Genomic DNA, 21053 nt, shown 5'->3' with positions numbered 1-21053 from the left:
AGCGATTTTAGCTCATATCTTGAGCCCTGTACCTCCGATCACAGCTTAAATCATCGGAGTAACTATCCAATTGAGTACTGGACCCATCCCCTCTAAATCACTGCTTAAATCCTCGTAGTAACTTTCCATTGCTCAAAACTTGACCCCAGTACCTCAAATCATCGCTTAAATCATCTAAGTAACAATCCAATTGAGTACTAGGACCCATCTCCCCTAAATCCCTGCTTAAGTCCTCGAAGTAACATTGTTTTTCTCAAAACTTGACCCCAGTACCTCAAATCATCGCTTAAATCGTCTAAGTAACACTCCACTTGAGTCCTGGAACCCACCTCCCCTAAATCCCTGCTTAAATCCTCGGAGTAACTTTCCATTGCTCAAAACTTGACCCCAGTACCTCAAATCATCGCTTAAATCATCTAAGTAACAATCCAATTGAGTACTAGGACCCATCTCCCCTAAATCCCTGCTTAAGTCCTCGAAGTAACATTGTTTTTCTCAAAACTTGACCCCAGTACCTCAAATCATCGCTTAAATCGTCTAAGTAACACTCCACTTGAGTCCTGGAACCCACCTCCCCTAAATCCCTGCTTAAATCCTCGGAGTAACTTTCCATTGCTCAAAACTTGACCCCAGTACCTCAAATCATCGCTTAAATCGTCTAAGTAACACTCCACTTGAGTCCTGGAACCCACCTCCCCTAAATCCCTGCTTAAATCCTCGGAGTAACTTTCCATTGCTCAAAACTTGACCCCAGTACCTCAAATCATCGCTTAAATCGTCTAAGTAACACTCCACTTGAGTCCTGGAACCCACCTCCCCTAAATCCCTGCTTAAATCCTCGGAGTAACTTTCCATTGCTCAAAACTTGACCCCAGTACCTCAAATCATCGCTTAAATCATCTAAGTAACAATCCAATTGAGTACTAGGACCCATCTCCCCTAAATCCCTGCTTAAGTCCTCGAAGTAACATTGTTTTTCTCAAAACTTGACCCCAGTACCTCAAATCATCGCTTAAATCGTCTAAGTAACACTCCACTTGAGTCCTGGAACCCACCTCCCCTAAATCCCTGCTTAAATCCTCGGAGTAACTTTCCATTGCTCAAAACTTGACCCCAGTACCTCAAATCATCGCTTAAATCGTCTAAGTAACACTCCACTTGAGTCCTGGAACCCACCTCCCCTAAATCCCTGCTTAAATCCTCGGAGTAACTTTCCATTGCTCAAAACTTGACCCCAGTACCTCAAATCATCGCTTAAATCGTCTAAGTAACACTCCACTTGAGTCCTGGAACCCACCTCCCCTAAATCCCTGCTTAAATCCTCGGAGTAACTTTCCATTGCTCAAAACTTGACCCCAGTACCTCAAATCATCGCTTAAATCGTCTAAGTAACACTCCACTTGAGTCCTGGAACCCACCTCCCCTAAATCCCTGCTTAAATCCTCGGAGTAACTTTCCATTGCTCAAAACTTGACCCCAGTACCTCAAATCATCGCTTAAATCGTCTAAGTAACACTCCACTTGAGTCCTGGAACCCACCTCCCCTAAATCCCTGCTTAAATCCTCGGAGTAACTTTCCATTGCTCAAAACTTGACCCCAGTACCTCAAATCATCGCTTAAATCGTCTAAGTAACACTCCACTTGAGTCCTGGAACCCACCTCCCCTAAATCCCTGCTTAAATCCTCGGAGTAACTTTCCATTGCTCAAAACTTGACCCCAGTACCTCAAATCATCGCTTAAATCGTCTAAGTAACACTCCACTTGAGTCCTGGAACCCACCTCCCCTAAATCCCTGCTTAAATCCTCGGAGTAACTTTCCATTGCTCAAAACTTGACCCCAGTACCTCAAATCATCGCTTAAATCCTCTAAGTAACAATCCAATTGAGTCCTGGAACCCATCTCCCCCAAATCCCTGCTCAAGTCCTCGGAGTAACTTTCCATTGCTCGAAACTTGACCCCAGTACCTCAAATCACCGCTTAAATCATCTAAGTAACAATCCAATTGAGTACTAGAACCCATCCCCTCTAAATCACTGCTTAAGTCCTCGGAGTAACTTTTTTTTGCTTCAAAACTTGACCCCAGTACCTCAATTCACTGCTTAAGTCCTCGGAGTAACTTTGTTTTGCTTCAAAACTTGAACCCAGTACCTCCAATTATCTATTTATAGCTGGGAATCGCTGATTTTTCATTAAAACTTGATTCCAATACATCAAATCGTGTCTAGAGGTCGTGGGAAGACTGATTTTTCACTCAAATTTGACCCTAGTACCTCCAAACACCGCTAAAATCATCGCAGAAAATCTGTTTTTCTCAATAACTTGGTCCCTGTTCCTCCGATCCTCAAAATTCTACTTGAATCTTCGGAATTAGGCTCCAATTGGGTACTAGAACCAATATCTTCCAAAAAGATATTGAATCCGCCGAGTTAGCGATTTTAGCTCATATCTTGAGCCCTGTACCTCCGATCACAGCTTAAATCATCGGAGTAACTATCCAATTGAGTACTGGACCCATCCCCTCTAAATCACTGCTTAAATCCTCGTAGTAACTTTCCATTGCTCAAAACTTGACCCCAGTACCTCAAATCATCGCTTAAATCATCTAAGTAACAATCCAATTGAGTACTAGGACCCATCTCCCCTAAATCCCTGCTTAAGTCCTCGAAGTAACATTGTTTTTCTCAAAACTTGACCCCAGTACCTCAAATCATCGCTTAAATCGTCTAAGTAACACTCCACTTGAGTCCTGGAACCCACCTCCCCTAAATCCCTGCTTAAATCCTCGGAGTAACTTTCCATTGCTCAAAACTTGACCCCAGTACCTCAAATCATCGCTTAAATCATCTAAGTAACAATCCAATTGAGTACTAGGACCCATCTCCCCTAAATCCCTGCTTAAGTCCTCGAAGTAACATTGTTTTTCTCAAAACTTGACCCCAGTACCTCAAATCATCGCTTAAATCGTCTAAGTAACACTCCACTTGAGTCCTGGAACCCACCTCCCCTAAATCCCTGCTTAAATCCTCGGAGTAACTTTCCATTGCTCAAAACTTGACCCCAGTACCTCAAATCATCGCTTAAATCGTCTAAGTAACACTCCACTTGAGTCCTGGAACCCACCTCCCCTAAATCCCTGCTTAAATCCTCGGAGTAACTTTCCATTGCTCAAAACTTGACCCCAGTACCTCAAATCATCGCTTAAATCGTCTAAGTAACACTCCACTTGAGTCCTGGAACCCACCTCCCCTAAATCCCTGCTTAAATCCTCGGAGTAACTTTCCATTGCTCAAAACTTGACCCCAGTACCTCAAATCATCGCTTAAATCGTCTAAGTAACACTCCACTTGAGTCCTGGAACCCACCTCCCCTAAATCCCTGCTTAAATCCTCGGAGTAACTTTCCATTGCTCAAAACTTGACCCCAGTACCTCAAATCATCGCTTAAATCGTCTAAGTAACACTCCACTTGAGTCCTGGAACCCACCTCCCCTAAATCCCTGCTTAAATCCTCGGAGTAACTTTCCATTGCTCAAAACTTGACCCCAGTACCTCAAATCATCGCTTAAATCGTCTAAGTAACACTCCACTTGAGTCCTGGAACCCACCTCCCCTAAATCCCTGCTTAAATCCTCGGAGTAACTTTCCATTGCTCAAAACTTGACCCCAGTACCTCAAATCATCGCTTAAATCGTCTAAGTAACACTCCACTTGAGTCCTGGAACCCACCTCCCCTAAATCCCTGCTTAAATCCTCGGAGTAACTTTCCATTGCTCAAAACTTGACCCCAGTACCTCAAATCATCGCTTAAATCCTCTAAGTAACAATCCAATTGAGTCCTGGAACCCATCTCCCCCAAATCCCTGCTCAAGTCCTCGGAGTAACTTTCCATTGCTCGAAACTTGACCCCAGTACCTCAAATCACCGCTTAAATCATCTAAGTAACAATCCAATTGAGTACTAGAACCCATCCCCTCTAAATCACTGCTTAAGTCCTCGGAGTAACTTTTTTTTGCTTCAAAACTTGACCCCAGTACCTCAATTCACTGCTTAAGTCCTCGGAGTAACTTTGTTTTGCTTCAAAACTTGAACCCAGTACCTCCAATTATCTATTTATAGCTGGGAATCGCTGATTTTTCATTAAAACTTGATTCCAATACATCAAATCGTGTCTAGAGGTCGTGGGAAGACTGATTTTTCACTCAAATTTGACCCTAGTACCTCCAAACACCGCTAAAATCATCGCAGAAAATCTGTTTTTCTCAATAACTTGGTCCCTGTTCCTCCGATCCTCAAAATTCTACTTGAATCTTCGGAATTAGGCTCCAATTGGGTACTAGAACCAATATCTTCCAAAAAGATATTGAATCCGCCGAGTTAGCGATTTTAGCTCATATCTTGAGCCCTGTACCTCCGATCACAGCTTAAATCATCGGAGTAACTATCCAATTGAGTACTGGACCCATCCCCTCTAAATCACTGCTTAAATCCTCGTAGTAACTTTCCATTGCTCAAAACTTGACCCCAGTACCTCAAATCATCGCTTAAATCATCTAAGTAACAATCCAATTGAGTACTAGGACCCATCTCCCCTAAATCCCTGCTTAAGTCCTCGAAGTAACATTGTTTTTCTCAAAACTTGACCCCAGTACCTCAAATCATCGCTTAAATCGTCTAAGTAACACTCCACTTGAGTCCTGGAACCCACCTCCCCTAAATCCCTGCTTAAATCCTCGGAGTAACTTTCCATTGCTCAAAACTTGACCCCAGTACCTCAAATCATCGCTTAAATCATCTAAGTAACAATCCAATTGAGTACTAGGACCCATCTCCCCTAAATCCCTGCTTAAGTCCTCGAAGTAACATTGTTTTTCTCAAAACTTGACCCCAGTACCTCAAATCATCGCTTAAATCGTCTAAGTAACACTCCACTTGAGTCCTGGAACCCACCTCCCCTAAATCCCTGCTTAAATCCTCGGAGTAACTTTCCATTGCTCAAAACTTGACCCCAGTACCTCAAATCATCGCTTAAATCGTCTAAGTAACACTCCACTTGAGTCCTGGAACCCACCTCCCCTAAATCCCTGCTTAAATCCTCGGAGTAACTTTCCATTGCTCAAAACTTGACCCCAGTACCTCAAATCATCGCTTAAATCGTCTAAGTAACACTCCACTTGAGTCCTGGAACCCACCTCCCCTAAATCCCTGCTTAAATCCTCGGAGTAACTTTCCATTGCTCAAAACTTGACCCCAGTACCTCAAATCATCGCTTAAATCATCTAAGTAACAATCCAATTGAGTACTAGGACCCATCTCCCCTAAATCCCTGCTTAAGTCCTCGAAGTAACATTGTTTTTCTCAAAACTTGACCCCAGTACCTCAAATCATCGCTTAAATCGTCTAAGTAACACTCCACTTGAGTCCTGGAACCCACCTCCCCTAAATCCCTGCTTAAATCCTCGGAGTAACTTTCCATTGCTCAAAACTTGACCCCAGTACCTCAAATCATCGCTTAAATCGTCTAAGTAACACTCCACTTGAGTCCTGGAACCCACCTCCCCTAAATCCCTGCTTAAATCCTCGGAGTAACTTTCCATTGCTCAAAACTTGACCCCAGTACCTCAAATCATCGCTTAAATCGTCTAAGTAACACTCCACTTGAGTCCTGGAACCCACCTCCCCTAAATCCCTGCTTAAATCCTCGGAGTAACTTTCCATTGCTCAAAACTTGACCCCAGTACCTCAAATCATCGCTTAAATCGTCTAAGTAACACTCCACTTGAGTCCTGGAACCCACCTCCCCTAAATCCCTGCTTAAATCCTCGGAGTAACTTTCCATTGCTCAAAACTTGACCCCAGTACCTCAAATCATCGCTTAAATCGTCTAAGTAACACTCCACTTGAGTCCTGGAACCCACCTCCCCTAAATCCCTGCTTAAATCCTCGGAGTAACTTTCCATTGCTCAAAACTTGACCCCAGTACCTCAAATCATCGCTTAAATCGTCTAAGTAACACTCCACTTGAGTCCTGGAACCCACCTCCCCTAAATCCCTGCTTAAATCCTCGGAGTAACTTTCCATTGCTCAAAACTTGACCCCAGTACCTCAAATCATCGCTTAAATCGTCTAAGTAACACTCCACTTGAGTCCTGGAACCCACCTCCCCTAAATCCCTGCTTAAATCCTCGGAGTAACTTTCCATTGCTCAAAACTTGACCCCAGTACCTCAAATCATCGCTTAAATCCTCTAAGTAACAATCCAATTGAGTCCTGGAACCCATCTCCCCCAAATCCCTGCTCAAGTCCTCGGAGTAACTTTCCATTGCTCGAAACTTGACCCCAGTACCTCAAATCACCGCTTAAATCATCTAAGTAACAATCCAATTGAGTACTAGAACCCATCCCCTCTAAATCACTGCTTAAGTCCTCGGAGTAACTTTTTTTTGCTTCAAAACTTGACCCCAGTACCTCAATTCACTGCTTAAGTCCTCGGAGTAACTTTGTTTTGCTTCAAAACTTGAACCCAGTACCTCCAATTATCTATTTATAGCTGGGAATCGCTGATTTTTCATTAAAACTTGATTCCAATACATCAAATCGTGTCTAGAGGTCGTGGGAAGACTGATTTTTCACTCAAATTTGACCCTAGTACCTCCAAACACCGCTAAAATCATCGCAGAAAATCTGTTTTTCTCAATAACTTGGTCCCTGTTCCTCCGATCCTCAAAATTCTACTTGAATCTTCGGAATTAGGCTCCAATTGGGTACTAGAACCAATATCTTCCAAAAAGATATTGAATCCGCCGAGTTAGCGATTTTAGCTCATATCTTGAGCCCTGTACCTCCGATCACAGCTTAAATCATCGGAGTAACTATCCAATTGAGTACTGGACCCATCCCCTCTAAATCACTGCTTAAATCCTCGTAGTAACTTTCCATTGCTCAAAACTTGACCCCAGTACCTCAAATCATCGCTTAAATCATCTAAGTAACAATCCAATTGAGTACTAGGACCCATCTCCCCTAAATCCCTGCTTAAGTCCTCGAAGTAACATTGTTTTTCTCAAAACTTGACCCCAGTACCTCAAATCATCGCTTAAATCGTCTAAGTAACACTCCACTTGAGTCCTGGAACCCACCTCCCCTAAATCCCTGCTTAAATCCTCGGAGTAACTTTCCATTGCTCAAAACTTGACCCCAGTACCTCAAATCATCGCTTAAATCATCTAAGTAACAATCCAATTGAGTACTAGGACCCATCTCCCCTAAATCCCTGCTTAAGTCCTCGAAGTAACATTGTTTTTCTCAAAACTTGACCCCAGTACCTCAAATCATCGCTTAAATCGTCTAAGTAACACTCCACTTGAGTCCTGGAACCCACCTCCCCTAAATCCCTGCTTAAATCCTCGGAGTAACTTTCCATTGCTCAAAACTTGACCCCAGTACCTCAAATCATCGCTTAAATCGTCTAAGTAACACTCCACTTGAGTCCTGGAACCCACCTCCCCTAAATCCCTGCTTAAATCCTCGGAGTAACTTTCCATTGCTCAAAACTTGACCCCAGTACCTCAAATCATCGCTTAAATCGTCTAAGTAACACTCCACTTGAGTCCTGGAACCCACCTCCCCTAAATCCCTGCTTAAATCCTCGGAGTAACTTTCCATTGCTCAAAACTTGACCCCAGTACCTCAAATCATCGCTTAAATCATCTAAGTAACAATCCAATTGAGTACTAGGACCCATCTCCCCTAAATCCCTGCTTAAGTCCTCGAAGTAACATTGTTTTTCTCAAAACTTGACCCCAGTACCTCAAATCATCGCTTAAATCGTCTAAGTAACACTCCACTTGAGTCCTGGAACCCACCTCCCCTAAATCCCTGCTTAAATCCTCGGAGTAACTTTCCATTGCTCAAAACTTGACCCCAGTACCTCAAATCATCGCTTAAATCGTCTAAGTAACACTCCACTTGAGTCCTGGAACCCACCTCCCCTAAATCCCTGCTTAAATCCTCGGAGTAACTTTCCATTGCTCAAAACTTGACCCCAGTACCTCAAATCATCGCTTAAATCGTCTAAGTAACACTCCACTTGAGTCCTGGAACCCACCTCCCCTAAATCCCTGCTTAAATCCTCGGAGTAACTTTCCATTGCTCAAAACTTGACCCCAGTACCTCAAATCATCGCTTAAATCGTCTAAGTAACACTCCACTTGAGTCCTGGAACCCACCTCCCCTAAATCCCTGCTTAAATCCTCGGAGTAACTTTCCATTGCTCAAAACTTGACCCCAGTACCTCAAATCATCGCTTAAATCGTCTAAGTAACACTCCACTTGAGTCCTGGAACCCACCTCCCCTAAATCCCTGCTTAAATCCTCGGAGTAACTTTCCATTGCTCAAAACTTGACCCCAGTACCTCAAATCATCGCTTAAATCGTCTAAGTAACACTCCACTTGAGTCCTGGAACCCACCTCCCCTAAATCCCTGCTTAAATCCTCGGAGTAACTTTCCATTGCTCAAAACTTGACCCCAGTACCTCAAATCATCGCTTAAATCGTCTAAGTAACACTCCACTTGAGTCCTGGAACCCACCTCCCCTAAATCCCTGCTTAAATCCTCGGAGTAACTTTCCATTGCTCAAAACTTGACCCCAGTACCTCAAATCATCGCTTAAATCCTCTAAGTAACAATCCAATTGAGTCCTGGAACCCATCTCCCCCAAATCCCTGCTCAAGTCCTCGGAGTAACTTTCCATTGCTCGAAACTTGACCCCAGTACCTCAAATCACCGCTTAAATCATCTAAGTAACAATCCAATTGAGTACTAGAACCCATCCCCTCTAAATCACTGCTTAAGTCCTCGGAGTAACTTTTTTTTGCTTCAAAACTTGACCCCAGTACCTCAATTCACTGCTTAAGTCCTCGGAGTAACTTTGTTTTGCTTCAAAACTTGAACCCAGTACCTCCAATTATCTATTTATAGCTGGGAATCGCTGATTTTTCATTAAAACTTGATTCCAATACATCAAATCGTGTCTAGAGGTCGTGGGAAGACTGATTTTTCACTCAAATTTGACCCTAGTACCTCCAAACACCGCTAAAATCATCGCAGAAAATCTGTTTTTCTCAATAACTTGGTCCCTGTTCCTCCGATCCTCAAAATTCTACTTGAATCTTCGGAATTAGGCTCCAATTGGGTACTAGAACCAATATCTTCCAAAAAGATATTGAATCCGCCGAGTTAGCGATTTTAGCTCATATCTTGAGCCCTGTACCTCCGATCACAGCTTAAATCATCGGAGTAACTATCCAATTGAGTACTGGACCCATCCCCTCTAAATCACTGCTTAAATCCTCGTAGTAACTTTCCATTGCTCAAAACTTGACCCCAGTACCTCAAATCATCGCTTAAATCATCTAAGTAACAATCCAATTGAGTACTAGGACCCATCTCCCCTAAATCCCTGCTTAAGTCCTCGAAGTAACATTGTTTTTCTCAAAACTTGACCCCAGTACCTCAAATCATCGCTTAAATCGTCTAAGTAACACTCCACTTGAGTCCTGGAACCCACCTCCCCTAAATCCCTGCTTAAATCCTCGGAGTAACTTTCCATTGCTCAAAACTTGACCCCAGTACCTCAAATCATCGCTTAAATCATCTAAGTAACAATCCAATTGAGTACTAGGACCCATCTCCCCTAAATCCCTGCTTAAGTCCTCGAAGTAACATTGTTTTTCTCAAAACTTGACCCCAGTACCTCAAATCATCGCTTAAATCGTCTAAGTAACACTCCACTTGAGTCCTGGAACCCACCTCCCCTAAATCCCTGCTTAAATCCTCGGAGTAACTTTCCATTGCTCAAAACTTGACCCCAGTACCTCAAATCATCGCTTAAATCGTCTAAGTAACACTCCACTTGAGTCCTGGAACCCACCTCCCCTAAATCCCTGCTTAAATCCTCGGAGTAACTTTCCATTGCTCAAAACTTGACCCCAGTACCTCAAATCATCGCTTAAATCGTCTAAGTAACACTCCACTTGAGTCCTGGAACCCACCTCCCCTAAATCCCTGCTTAAATCCTCGGAGTAACTTTCCATTGCTCAAAACTTGACCCCAGTACCTCAAATCATCGCTTAAATCATCTAAGTAACAATCCAATTGAGTACTAGGACCCATCTCCCCTAAATCCCTGCTTAAGTCCTCGAAGTAACATTGTTTTTCTCAAAACTTGACCCCAGTACCTCAAATCATCGCTTAAATCGTCTAAGTAACACTCCACTTGAGTCCTGGAACCCACCTCCCCTAAATCCCTGCTTAAATCCTCGGAGTAACTTTCCATTGCTCAAAACTTGACCCCAGTACCTCAAATCATCGCTTAAATCGTCTAAGTAACACTCCACTTGAGTCCTGGAACCCACCTCCCCTAAATCCCTGCTTAAATCCTCGGAGTAACTTTCCATTGCTCAAAACTTGACCCCAGTACCTCAAATCATCGCTTAAATCGTCTAAGTAACACTCCACTTGAGTCCTGGAACCCACCTCCCCTAAATCCCTGCTTAAATCCTCGGAGTAACTTTCCATTGCTCAAAACTTGACCCCAGTACCTCAAATCATCGCTTAAATCGTCTAAGTAACACTCCACTTGAGTCCTGGAACCCACCTCCCCTAAATCCCTGCTTAAATCCTCGGAGTAACTTTCCATTGCTCAAAACTTGACCCCAGTACCTCAAATCATCGCTTAAATCGTCTAAGTAACACTCCACTTGAGTCCTGGAACCCACCTCCCCTAAATCCCTGCTTAAATCCTCGGAGTAACTTTCCATTGCTCAAAACTTGACCCCAGTACCTCAAATCATCGCTTAAATCGTCTAAGTAACACTCCACTTGAGTCCTGGAACCCACCTCCCCTAAATCCCTGCTTAAATCCTCGGAGTAACTTTCCATTGCTCAAAACTTGACCCCAGTACCTCAAATCATCGCTTAAATCGTCTAAGTAACACTCCACTTGAGTCCTGGAACCCACCTCCCCTAAATCCCTGCTTAAATCCTCGGAGTAACTTTCCATTGCTCAAAACTTGACCCCAGTACCTCAAATCATCGCTTAAATCCTCTAAGTAACAATCCAATTGAGTCCTGGAACCCATCTCCCCCAAATCCCTGCTCAAGTCCTCGGAGTAACTTTCCATTGCTCGAAACTTGACCCCAGTACCTCAAATCACCGCTTAAATCATCTAAGTAACAATCCAATTGAGTACTAGAACCCATCCCCTCTAAATCACTGCTTAAGTCCTCGGAGTAACTTTTTTTTGCTTCAAAACTTGACCCCAGTACCTCAATTCACTGCTTAAGTCCTCGGAGTAACTTTGTTTTGCTTCAAAACTTGAACCCAGTACCTCCAATTATCTATTTATAGCTGGGAATCGCTGATTTTTCATTAAAACTTGATTCCAATACATCAAATCGTGTCTAGAGGTCGTGGGAAGACTGATTTTTCACTCAAATTTGACCCTAGTACCTCCAAACACCGCTAAAATCATCGCAGAAAATCTGTTTTTCTCAATAACTTGGTCCCTGTTCCTCCGATCCTCAAAATTCTACTTGAATCTTCGGAATTAGGCTCCAATTGGGTACTAGAACCAATATCTTCCAAAAAGATATTGAATCCGCCGAGTTAGCGATTTTAGCTCATATCTTGAGCCCTGTACCTCCGATCACAGCTTAAATCATCGGAGTAACTATCCAATTGAGTACTGGACCCATCCCCTCTAAATCACTGCTTAAATCCTCGTAGTAACTTTCCATTGCTCAAAACTTGACCCCAGTACCTCAAATCATCGCTTAAATCATCTAAGTAACAATCCAATTGAGTACTAGGACCCATCTCCCCTAAATCCCTGCTTAAGTCCTCGAAGTAACATTGTTTTTCTCAAAACTTGACCCCAGTACCTCAAATCATCGCTTAAATCGTCTAAGTAACACTCCACTTGAGTCCTGGAACCCACCTCCCCTAAATCCCTGCTTAAATCCTCGGAGTAACTTTCCATTGCTCAAAACTTGACCCCAGTACCTCAAATCATCGCTTAAATCATCTAAGTAACAATCCAATTGAGTACTAGGACCCATCTCCCCTAAATCCCTGCTTAAGTCCTCGAAGTAACATTGTTTTTCTCAAAACTTGACCCCAGTACCTCAAATCATCGCTTAAATCGTCTAAGTAACACTCCACTTGAGTCCTGGAACCCACCTCCCCTAAATCCCTGCTTAAATCCTCGGAGTAACTTTCCATTGCTCAAAACTTGACCCCAGTACCTCAAATCATCGCTTAAATCGTCTAAGTAACACTCCACTTGAGTCCTGGAACCCACCTCCCCTAAATCCCTGCTTAAATCCTCGGAGTAACTTTCCATTGCTCAAAACTTGACCCCAGTACCTCAAATCATCGCTTAAATCGTCTAAGTAACACTCCACTTGAGTCCTGGAACCCACCTCCCCTAAATCCCTGCTTAAATCCTCGGAGTAACTTTCCATTGCTCAAAACTTGACCCCAGTACCTCAAATCATCGCTTAAATCATCTAAGTAACAATCCAATTGAGTACTAGGACCCATCTCCCCTAAATCCCTGCTTAAGTCCTCGAAGTAACATTGTTTTTCTCAAAACTTGACCCCAGTACCTCAAATCATCGCTTAAATCGTCTAAGTAACACTCCACTTGAGTCCTGGAACCCACCTCCCCTAAATCCCTGCTTAAATCCTCGGAGTAACTTTCCATTGCTCAAAACTTGACCCCAGTACCTCAAATCATCGCTTAAATCGTCTAAGTAACACTCCACTTGAGTCCTGGAACCCACCTCCCCTAAATCCCTGCTTAAATCCTCGGAGTAACTTTCCATTGCTCAAAACTTGACCCCAGTACCTCAAATCATCGCTTAAATCGTCTAAGTAACACTCCACTTGAGTCCTGGAACCCACCTCCCCTAAATCCCTGCTTAAATCCTCGGAGTAACTTTCCATTGCTCAAAACTTGACCCCAGTACCTCAAATCATCGCTTAAATCGTCTAAGTAACACTCCACTTGAGTCCTGGAACCCACCTCCCCTAAATCCCTGCTTAAATCCTCGGAGTAACTTTCCATTGCTCAAAACTTGACCCCAGTACCTCAAATCATCGCTTAAATCGTCTAAGTAACACTCCACTTGAGTCCTGGAACCCACCTCCCCTAAATCCCTGCTTAAATCCTCGGAGTAACTTTCCATTGCTCAAAACTTGACCCCAGTACCTCAAATCATCGCTTAAATCGTCTAAGTAACACTCCACTTGAGTCCTGGAACCCACCTCCCCTAAATCCCTGCTTAAATCCTCGGAGTAACTTTCCATTGCTCAAAACTTGACCCCAGTACCTCAAATCATCGCTTAAATCGTCTAAGTAACACTCCACTTGAGTCCTGGAACCCACCTCCCCTAAATCCCTGCTTAAATCCTCGGAGTAACTTTCCATTGCTCAAAACTTGACCCCAGTACCTCAAATCATCGCTTAAATCCTCTAAGTAACAATCCAATTGAGTCCTGGAACCCATCTCCCCCAAATCCCTGCTCAAGTCCTCGGAGTAACTTTCCATTGCTCGAAACTTGACCCCAGTACCTCAAATCACCGCTTAAATCATCTAAGTAACAATCCAATTGAGTACTAGAACCCATCCCCTCTAAATCACTGCTTAAGTCCTCGGAGTAACTTTTTTTTGCTTCAAAACTTGACCCCAGTACCTCAATTCACTGCTTAAGTCCTCGGAGTAACTTTGTTTTGCTTCAAAACTTGAACCCAGTACCTCCAATTATCTATTTATAGCTGGGAATCGCTGATTTTTCATTAAAACTTGATTCCAATACATCAAATCGTGTCTAGAGGTCGTGGGAAGACTGATTTTTCACTCAAATTTGACCCTAGTACCTCCAAACACCGCTAAAATCATCGCAGAAAATCTGTTTTTCTCAATAACTTGGTCCCTGTTCCTCCGATCCTCAAAATTCTACTTGAATCTTCGGAATTAGGCTCCAATTGGGTACTAGAACCAATATCTTCCAAAAAGATATTGAATCCGCCGAGTTAGCGATTTTAGCTCATATCTTGAGCCCTGTACCTCCGATCACAGCTTAAATCATCGGAGTAACTATCCAATTGAGTACTGGACCCATCCCCTCTAAATCACTGCTTAAATCCTCGTAGTAACTTTCCATTGCTCAAAACTTGACCCCAGTACCTCAAATCATCGCTTAAATCATCTAAGTAACAATCCAATTGAGTACTAGGACCCATCTCCCCTAAATCCCTGCTTAAGTCCTCGAAGTAACATTGTTTTTCTCAAAACTTGACCCCAGTACCTCAAATCATCGCTTAAATCGTCTAAGTAACACTCCACTTGAGTCCTGGAACCCACCTCCCCTAAATCCCTGCTTAAATCCTCGGAGTAACTTTCCATTGCTCAAAACTTGACCCCAGTACCTCAAATCATCGCTTAAATCATCTAAGTAACAATCCAATTGAGTACTAGGACCCATCTCCCCTAAATCCCTGCTTAAGTCCTCGAAGTAACATTGTTTTTCTCAAAACTTGACCCCAGTACCTCAAATCATCGCTTAAATCGTCTAAGTAACACTCCACTTGAGTCCTGGAACCCACCTCCCCTAAATCCCTGCTTAAATCCTCGGAGTAACTTTCCATTGCTCAAAACTTGACCCCAGTACCTCAAATCATCGCTTAAATCGTCTAAGTAACACTCCACTTGAGTCCTGGAACCCACCTCCCCTAAATCCCTGCTTAAATCCTCGGAGTAACTTTCCATTGCTCAAAACTTGACCCCAGTACCTCAAATCATCGCTTAAATCGTCTAAGTAACACTCCACTTGAGTCCTGGAACCCACCTCCCCTAAATCCCTGCTTAAATCCTCGGAGTAACTTTCCATTGCTCAAAACTTGACCCCAGTACCTCAAATCATCGCTTAAATCATCTAAGTAACAATCCAATTGAGTACTAGGACCCATCTCCCCTAAATCCCTGCTTAAGTCCTCGAAGTAACATTGTTTTTCTCAAAACTTGACCCCAGTACCTCAAATCATCGCTTAAATCGTCTAAGTAACACTCCACTTGAGTCCTGGAACCCACCTCCCCTAAATCCCTGCTTAAATCCTCGGAGTAACTTTCCATTGCTCAAAACTTGACCCCAGTACCTCAAATCATCGCTTAAATCGTCTAAGTAACACTCCACTTGAGTCCTGGAACCCACCTCCCCTAAATCCCTGCTTAAATCCTCGGAGTAACTTTCCATTGCTCAAAACTTGACCCCAGTACCTCAAATCATCGCTTAAATCGTCTAAGTAACACTCCACTTGAGTCCTGGAACCCACCTCCCCTAAATCCCTGCTTAAATCCTCGGAGTAACTTTCCATTGCTCAAAACTTGACCCCAGTACCTCAAATCATCGCTTAAATCGTCTAAGTAACACTCCACTTGAGTCCTGGAACCCACCTCCCCTAAATCCCTGCTTAAATCCTCGGAGTAACTTTCCATTGCTCAAAACTTGACCCCAGTACCTCAAATCATCGCTTAAATCGTCTAAGTAACACTCCACTTGAGTCCTGGAACCCACCTCCCCTAAATCCCTGCTTAAATCCTCGGAGTAACTTTCCATTGCTCAAAACTTGACCCCAGTACCTCAAATCATCGCTTAAATCGTCTAAGTAACACTCCACTTGAGTCCTGGAACCCACCTCCCCTAAATCCCTGCTTAAATCCTCGGAGTAACTTTCCATTGCTCAAAACTTGACCCCAGTACCTCAAATCATCGCTTAAATCGTCTAAGTAACACTCCACTTGAGTCCTGGAACCCACCTCCCCTAAATCCCTGCTTAAATCCTCGGAGTAACTTTCCATTGCTCAAAACTTGACCCCAGTACCTCAAATCATCGCTTAAATCCTCTAAGTAACAATCCAATTGAGTCCTGGAACCCATCTCCCCCAAATCCCTGCTCAAGTCCTCGGAGTAACTTTCCATTGCTCGAAACTTGACCCCAGTACCTCAAATCACCGCTTAAATCATCTAAGTAACAATCCAATTGAGTACTAGAACCCATCCCCTCTAAATCACTGCTTAAGTCCTCGGAGTAACTTTTTTTTGCTTCAAAACTTGACCCCAGTACCTCAATTCACTGCTTAAGTCCTCGGAGTAACTTTGTTTTGCTTCAAAACTTGAACCCAGTACCTCCAATTATCTATTTATAGCTGGGAATCGCTGATTTTTCATTAAAACTTGATTCCAATACATCAAATCGTGTCTAGAGGTCGTGGGAAGACTGATTTTTCACTCAAATTTGACCCTAGTACCTCCAAACACCGCTAAAATCATCGCAGAAAATCTGTTTTTCTCAATAACTTGGTCCCTGTTCCTCCGATCCTCAAAATTCTACTTGAATCTTCGGAATTAGGCTCCAATTGGGTACTAGAACCAATATCTTCCAAAAAGATATTGAATCCGCCGAGTTAGCGATTTTAGCTCATATCTTGAGCCCTGTACCTCCGATCACAGCTTAAATCATCGGAGTAACTATCCAATTGAGTACTGGACCCATCCCCTCTAAATCACTGCTTAAATCCTCGTAGTAACTTTCCATTGCTCAAAACTTGACCCCAGTACCTCAAATCATCGCTTAAATCATCTAAGTAACAATCCAATTGAGTACTAGGACCCATCTCCCCTAAATCCCTGCTTAAGTCCTCGAAGTAACATTGTTTTTCTCAAAACTTGACCCCAGTACCTCAAATCATCGCTTAAATCGTCTAAGTAACACTCCACTTGAGTCCTGGAACCCACCTCCCCTAAATCCCTGCTTAAATCCTCGGAGTAACTTTCCATTGCTCAAAACTTGACCCCAGTACCTCAAATCATCGCTTAAATCATCTAAGTAACAATCCAATTGAGTACTAGGACCCATCTCCCCTAAATCCCTGCTTAAGTCCTCGAAGTAACATTGTTTTTCTCAAAACTTGACCCCAGTACCTCAAATCATCGCTTAAATCGTCTAAGTAACACTCCACTTGAGTCCTGGAACCCACCTCCCCTAAATCCCTGCTTAAATCCTCGGAGTAACTTTCCATTGCTCAAAACTTGACCCCAGTACCTCAAATCATCGCTTAAATCGTCTAAGTAACACTCCACTTGAGTCCTGGAACCCACCTCCCCTAAATCCCTGCTTAAATCCTCGGAGTAACTTTCCATTGCTCAAAACTTGACCCCAGTACCTCAAATCATCGCTTAAATCGTCTAAGTAACACTCCACTTGAGTCCTGGAACCCACCTCCCCTAAATCCCTGCTTAAATCCTCGGAGTAACTTTCCATTGCTCAAAACTTGACCCCAGTACCTCAAATCATCGCTTAAATCATCTAAGTAACAATCCAATTGAGTACTAGGACCCATCTCCCCTAAATCCCTGCTTAAGTCCTCGAAGTAACATTGTTTTTCTCAAAACTTGACCCCAGTACCTCAAATCATCGCTTAAATCGTCTAAGTAACACTCCACTTGAGTCCTGGAACCCACCTCCCCTAAATCCCTGCTTAAATCCTCGGAGTAACTTTCCATTGCTCAAAACTTGACCCCAGTACCTCAAATCATCGCTTAAATCGTCTAAGTAACACTCCACTTGAGTCCTGGAACCCACCTCCCCTAAATCCCTGCTTAAATCCTCGGAGTAACTTTCCATTGCTCAAAACTTGACCCCAGTACCTCAAATCATCGCTTAAATCGTCTAAGTAACACTCCACTTGAGTCCTGGAACCCACCTCCCCTAAATCCCTGCTTAAATCCTCGGAGTAACTTTCCATTGCTCAAAACTTGACCCCAGTACCTCAAATCATCGCTTAAATCGTCTAAGTAACACTCCACTTGAGTCCTGGAACCCACCTCCCCTAAATCCCTGCTTAAATCCTCGGAGTAACTTTCCATTGCTCAAAACTTGACCCCAGTACCTCAAATCATCGCTTAAATCGTCTAAGTAACACTCCACTTGAGTCCTGGAACCCACCTCCCCTAAATCCCTGCTTAAATCCTCGGAGTAACTTTCCATTGCTCAAAACTTGACCCCAGTACCTCAAATCATCGCTTAAATCGTCTAAGTAACACTCCACTTGAGTCCTGGAACCCACCTCCCCTAAATCCCTGCTTAAATCCTCGGAGTAACTTTCCATTGCTCAAAACTTGACCCCAGTACCTCAAATCATCGCTTAAATCGTCTAAGTAACACTCCACTTGAGTCCTGGAACCCACCTCCCCTAAATCCCTGCTTAAATCCTCGGAGTAACTTTCCATTGCTCAAAACTTGACCCCAGTACCTCAAATCATCGCTTAAATCCTCTAAGTAACAATCCAATTGAGTCCTGGAACCCATCTCCCCCAAATCCCTGCTCAAGTCCTCGGAGTAACTTTCCATTGCTCGAAACTTGACCCCAGTACCTCAAATCACCGCTTAAATCATCTAAGTAACAATCCAATTGAGTACTAGAACCCATCCCCTCTAAATCACTGCTTAAGTCCTCGGAGTAACTTTTTTTTGCTTCAAAACTTGACCCCAGTACCTCAATTCACTGCTTAAGTCCTCGGAGTAACTTTGTTTTGCTTCAAAACTTGAACCCAGTACCTCCAATTATCTATTTATAGCTGGGAATCGCTGATTTTTCATTAAAACTTGATTCCAATACATCAAATCGTGTCTAGAGGTCGTGGGAAGACTGATTTTTCACTCAAATTTGACCCTAGTACCTCCAAACACCGCTAAAATCATCGCAGAAAATCTGTTTTTCTCAATAACTTGGTCCCTGTTCCTCCGATCCTCAAAATTCTACTTGAATCTTCGGAATTAGGCTCCAATTGGGTACTAGAACCAATATCTTCCAAAAAGATATTGAATCCGCCGAGTTAGCGATTTTAGCTCATATCTTGAGCCCAGTTCCTCTGATTTTTCATCGAAACTTGATGGCTGTTGTTGTTACTTAACGTCGCACTAGAGCTGCACAATGGGCTATTGGCGACGGTCTGGGAAACATCCCGGAGGACGATCCGAAGACATGCCTTCACAATTTTGATCCTCTGCGGAAGGGATGGCACCCCCGCTTCAGTAGCCCGACGACCTGCGCGCGAAGTCGAGCACTTTACGGTAGCACAGTTTAACGAGGACAAATACCGCACACCCTCGGTCCCTACGCAGACTGATCCAAGTGGTCACCCACCCGCACACTGACCGTAGCCAGTGATGCTTGACTTCGGTGATCTGCTGGGAACCGTGTCTTAACGATCAGTCCACTGCGGGACCGAAACTTGATGGTACGTCATATAGATCCATTTTTGATTTTAGACATGCTACTTGTTTGTCAGCTTGCCCTTATATCAATTGTGGATGTACAATATTTGCTTGAGATGTCGCAATTGCGGGAGTCGCTAACGCGCGTGACAGGGAGCTGTGCTCCATCTCTGCTGTCCAGGCGGCCGCTTAAAGCGGCCGCCTGGACGCAGCGCCCCCTGCTTAAGCGACCGTTCATGTGCGCGTTTGCGTATACCAAAATTCCCTATTAACCGAACTCCTCCGCGAAAAGACTATGGGCCAACTGAGTATCACGAAGAGTTCTGCTTTTACGAGAACAAGTTTGTGTTACCCAGTTTTATAGCGCCCTTTTTCAAATAAAAGAATTACTTACCTTCCTTTATTGATTCCTTATCCCTTTGTACAGCACTGGGACATATACGTCGCACTTTACTTAGTTGTAAATGAAACCATCTAAATCATTCGCAGCTACTGCCCTCTATAAACATTTTACGATATATATTATCTATGAATACAATTTCTTTTTCAAAATCTGGCATCACCAGAGGCATTCCAAATGTAACAAACATTAACAAATGCAACAATTAACAACACAACAAGTATTAACAAATTTTTCTTAATATTTAAACATTTTTCTTTAGAAAATTATGAAAATATAAAGTTTAGTTATTGTTTATGGATTTTATGTTTATGGATGGATTTTAGCATACTTCAAATTGAAAACAGTTGCTTGTATGATAAAAAATGTATTGAAATTGCAGCAATCTTCATTTACAAAACTGAACAAGAGGCTGCAACTCGTGCCAGCTTTGTGTGGCTCTATATTGCAAAACCATTTACCAATGGAGAAATGTGCCCTGAAAAGGTAAATTTATTAAAAACTGTCAGTATGTCAGCAAACACTGTGGCTCGAAGGGTAGAAAACATCGCTGAAAATATATCCTCTCGACTGTTAGACAAAAATGGACATGTTGAGTGGTTTTCTTTGTCCTTGGATGAGTCAACAGATCTGTCAGATACTACTCAAGTGTTGATTTATATTCGAGGAGTAGATAAAAGCTATGAAGTGCATGAAGAACTTCTTTATATGTATAGTATTCATGGCACAACTACTGGTACAGATATTTTTAAAGGAGTTGAAATGGCCATTAATCAAAAGAACCTTCGATGGAAAAACTTGAAATGTATTACAACTGATGGAGGCAAAAACATGAGTGGGAAAGATAAAGGAGTGGTCGCTCTTGTGTCAGAGGCTGTAGAAAATGACGGTGGTTCAAAACCATTAGTCTTACATTGAATCATTCATCAACAGTCTTTGTGCGGAAAATGTTTGGATATGTCTGAAGTTCTGAAACCAGTCATATCGACTGTTAATTTTATCAGATCTTTTGGGCTGAATCACCGACAATTTATTGCAGAGATTGGAGAAAATGACTTACCTTATCATACTGCCGTACGTTGGCTTAGTTGTGGAAAAGTATTTCAGCACTTTTTTGAACTTCGAGCAGTGATGGAATTTTTTTTTTAATGTAAAGCATCGCCCTCTTACTGAATTACAAAACAACGCATGGCTGTGGAAGTTAGCATTTTATGTTGATTTGACAAAACATGTGAACGAACTGAATTTGAGATTGCAAGGAGAAAACCAGCATCTTCCTGATTTATACACTAATATCTAATCATTCCGG

The 21053-nt window shown here is 42.9% G+C and overlaps 1 protein-coding gene across 1 annotated transcript; it reads left to right on the top strand.

The window, feature by feature from the left end:
- Positions 1 to 20059: 20059 nt before the first annotated feature.
- Positions 20060 to 20662, top strand: LOC147800832 (general transcription factor II-I repeat domain-containing protein 2-like). The gene has a single exon (XM_087156353.1). It carries the CDS (start codon positions 20060 to 20062, stop codon positions 20660 to 20662), a length of 603 nt encoding a protein of 200 aa, XP_087012479.1.
- Positions 20663 to 21053: the final 391 nt, after the last annotated feature.

This window comes from Parasteatoda tepidariorum, unplaced genomic scaffold, assembly GCF_982258835.1.
Source record: "Parasteatoda tepidariorum strain Cologne lab strain unplaced genomic scaffold, Ptep-v5.0 scaffold_17, whole genome shotgun sequence".
Taxonomy (NCBI): domain Eukaryota; kingdom Metazoa; phylum Arthropoda; class Arachnida; order Araneae; family Theridiidae; genus Parasteatoda; species Parasteatoda tepidariorum.
This window is presented reverse-complemented; position numbering and strand designations above follow the sequence as displayed.

Coding starts and splice junctions, on each gene's coding strand:
- LOC147800832 (XM_087156353.1), top strand. CDS start 20,060: ATGGATTTTAGCATACTTCAAATTGAAAACAGTTGCTTGTATGATAAA.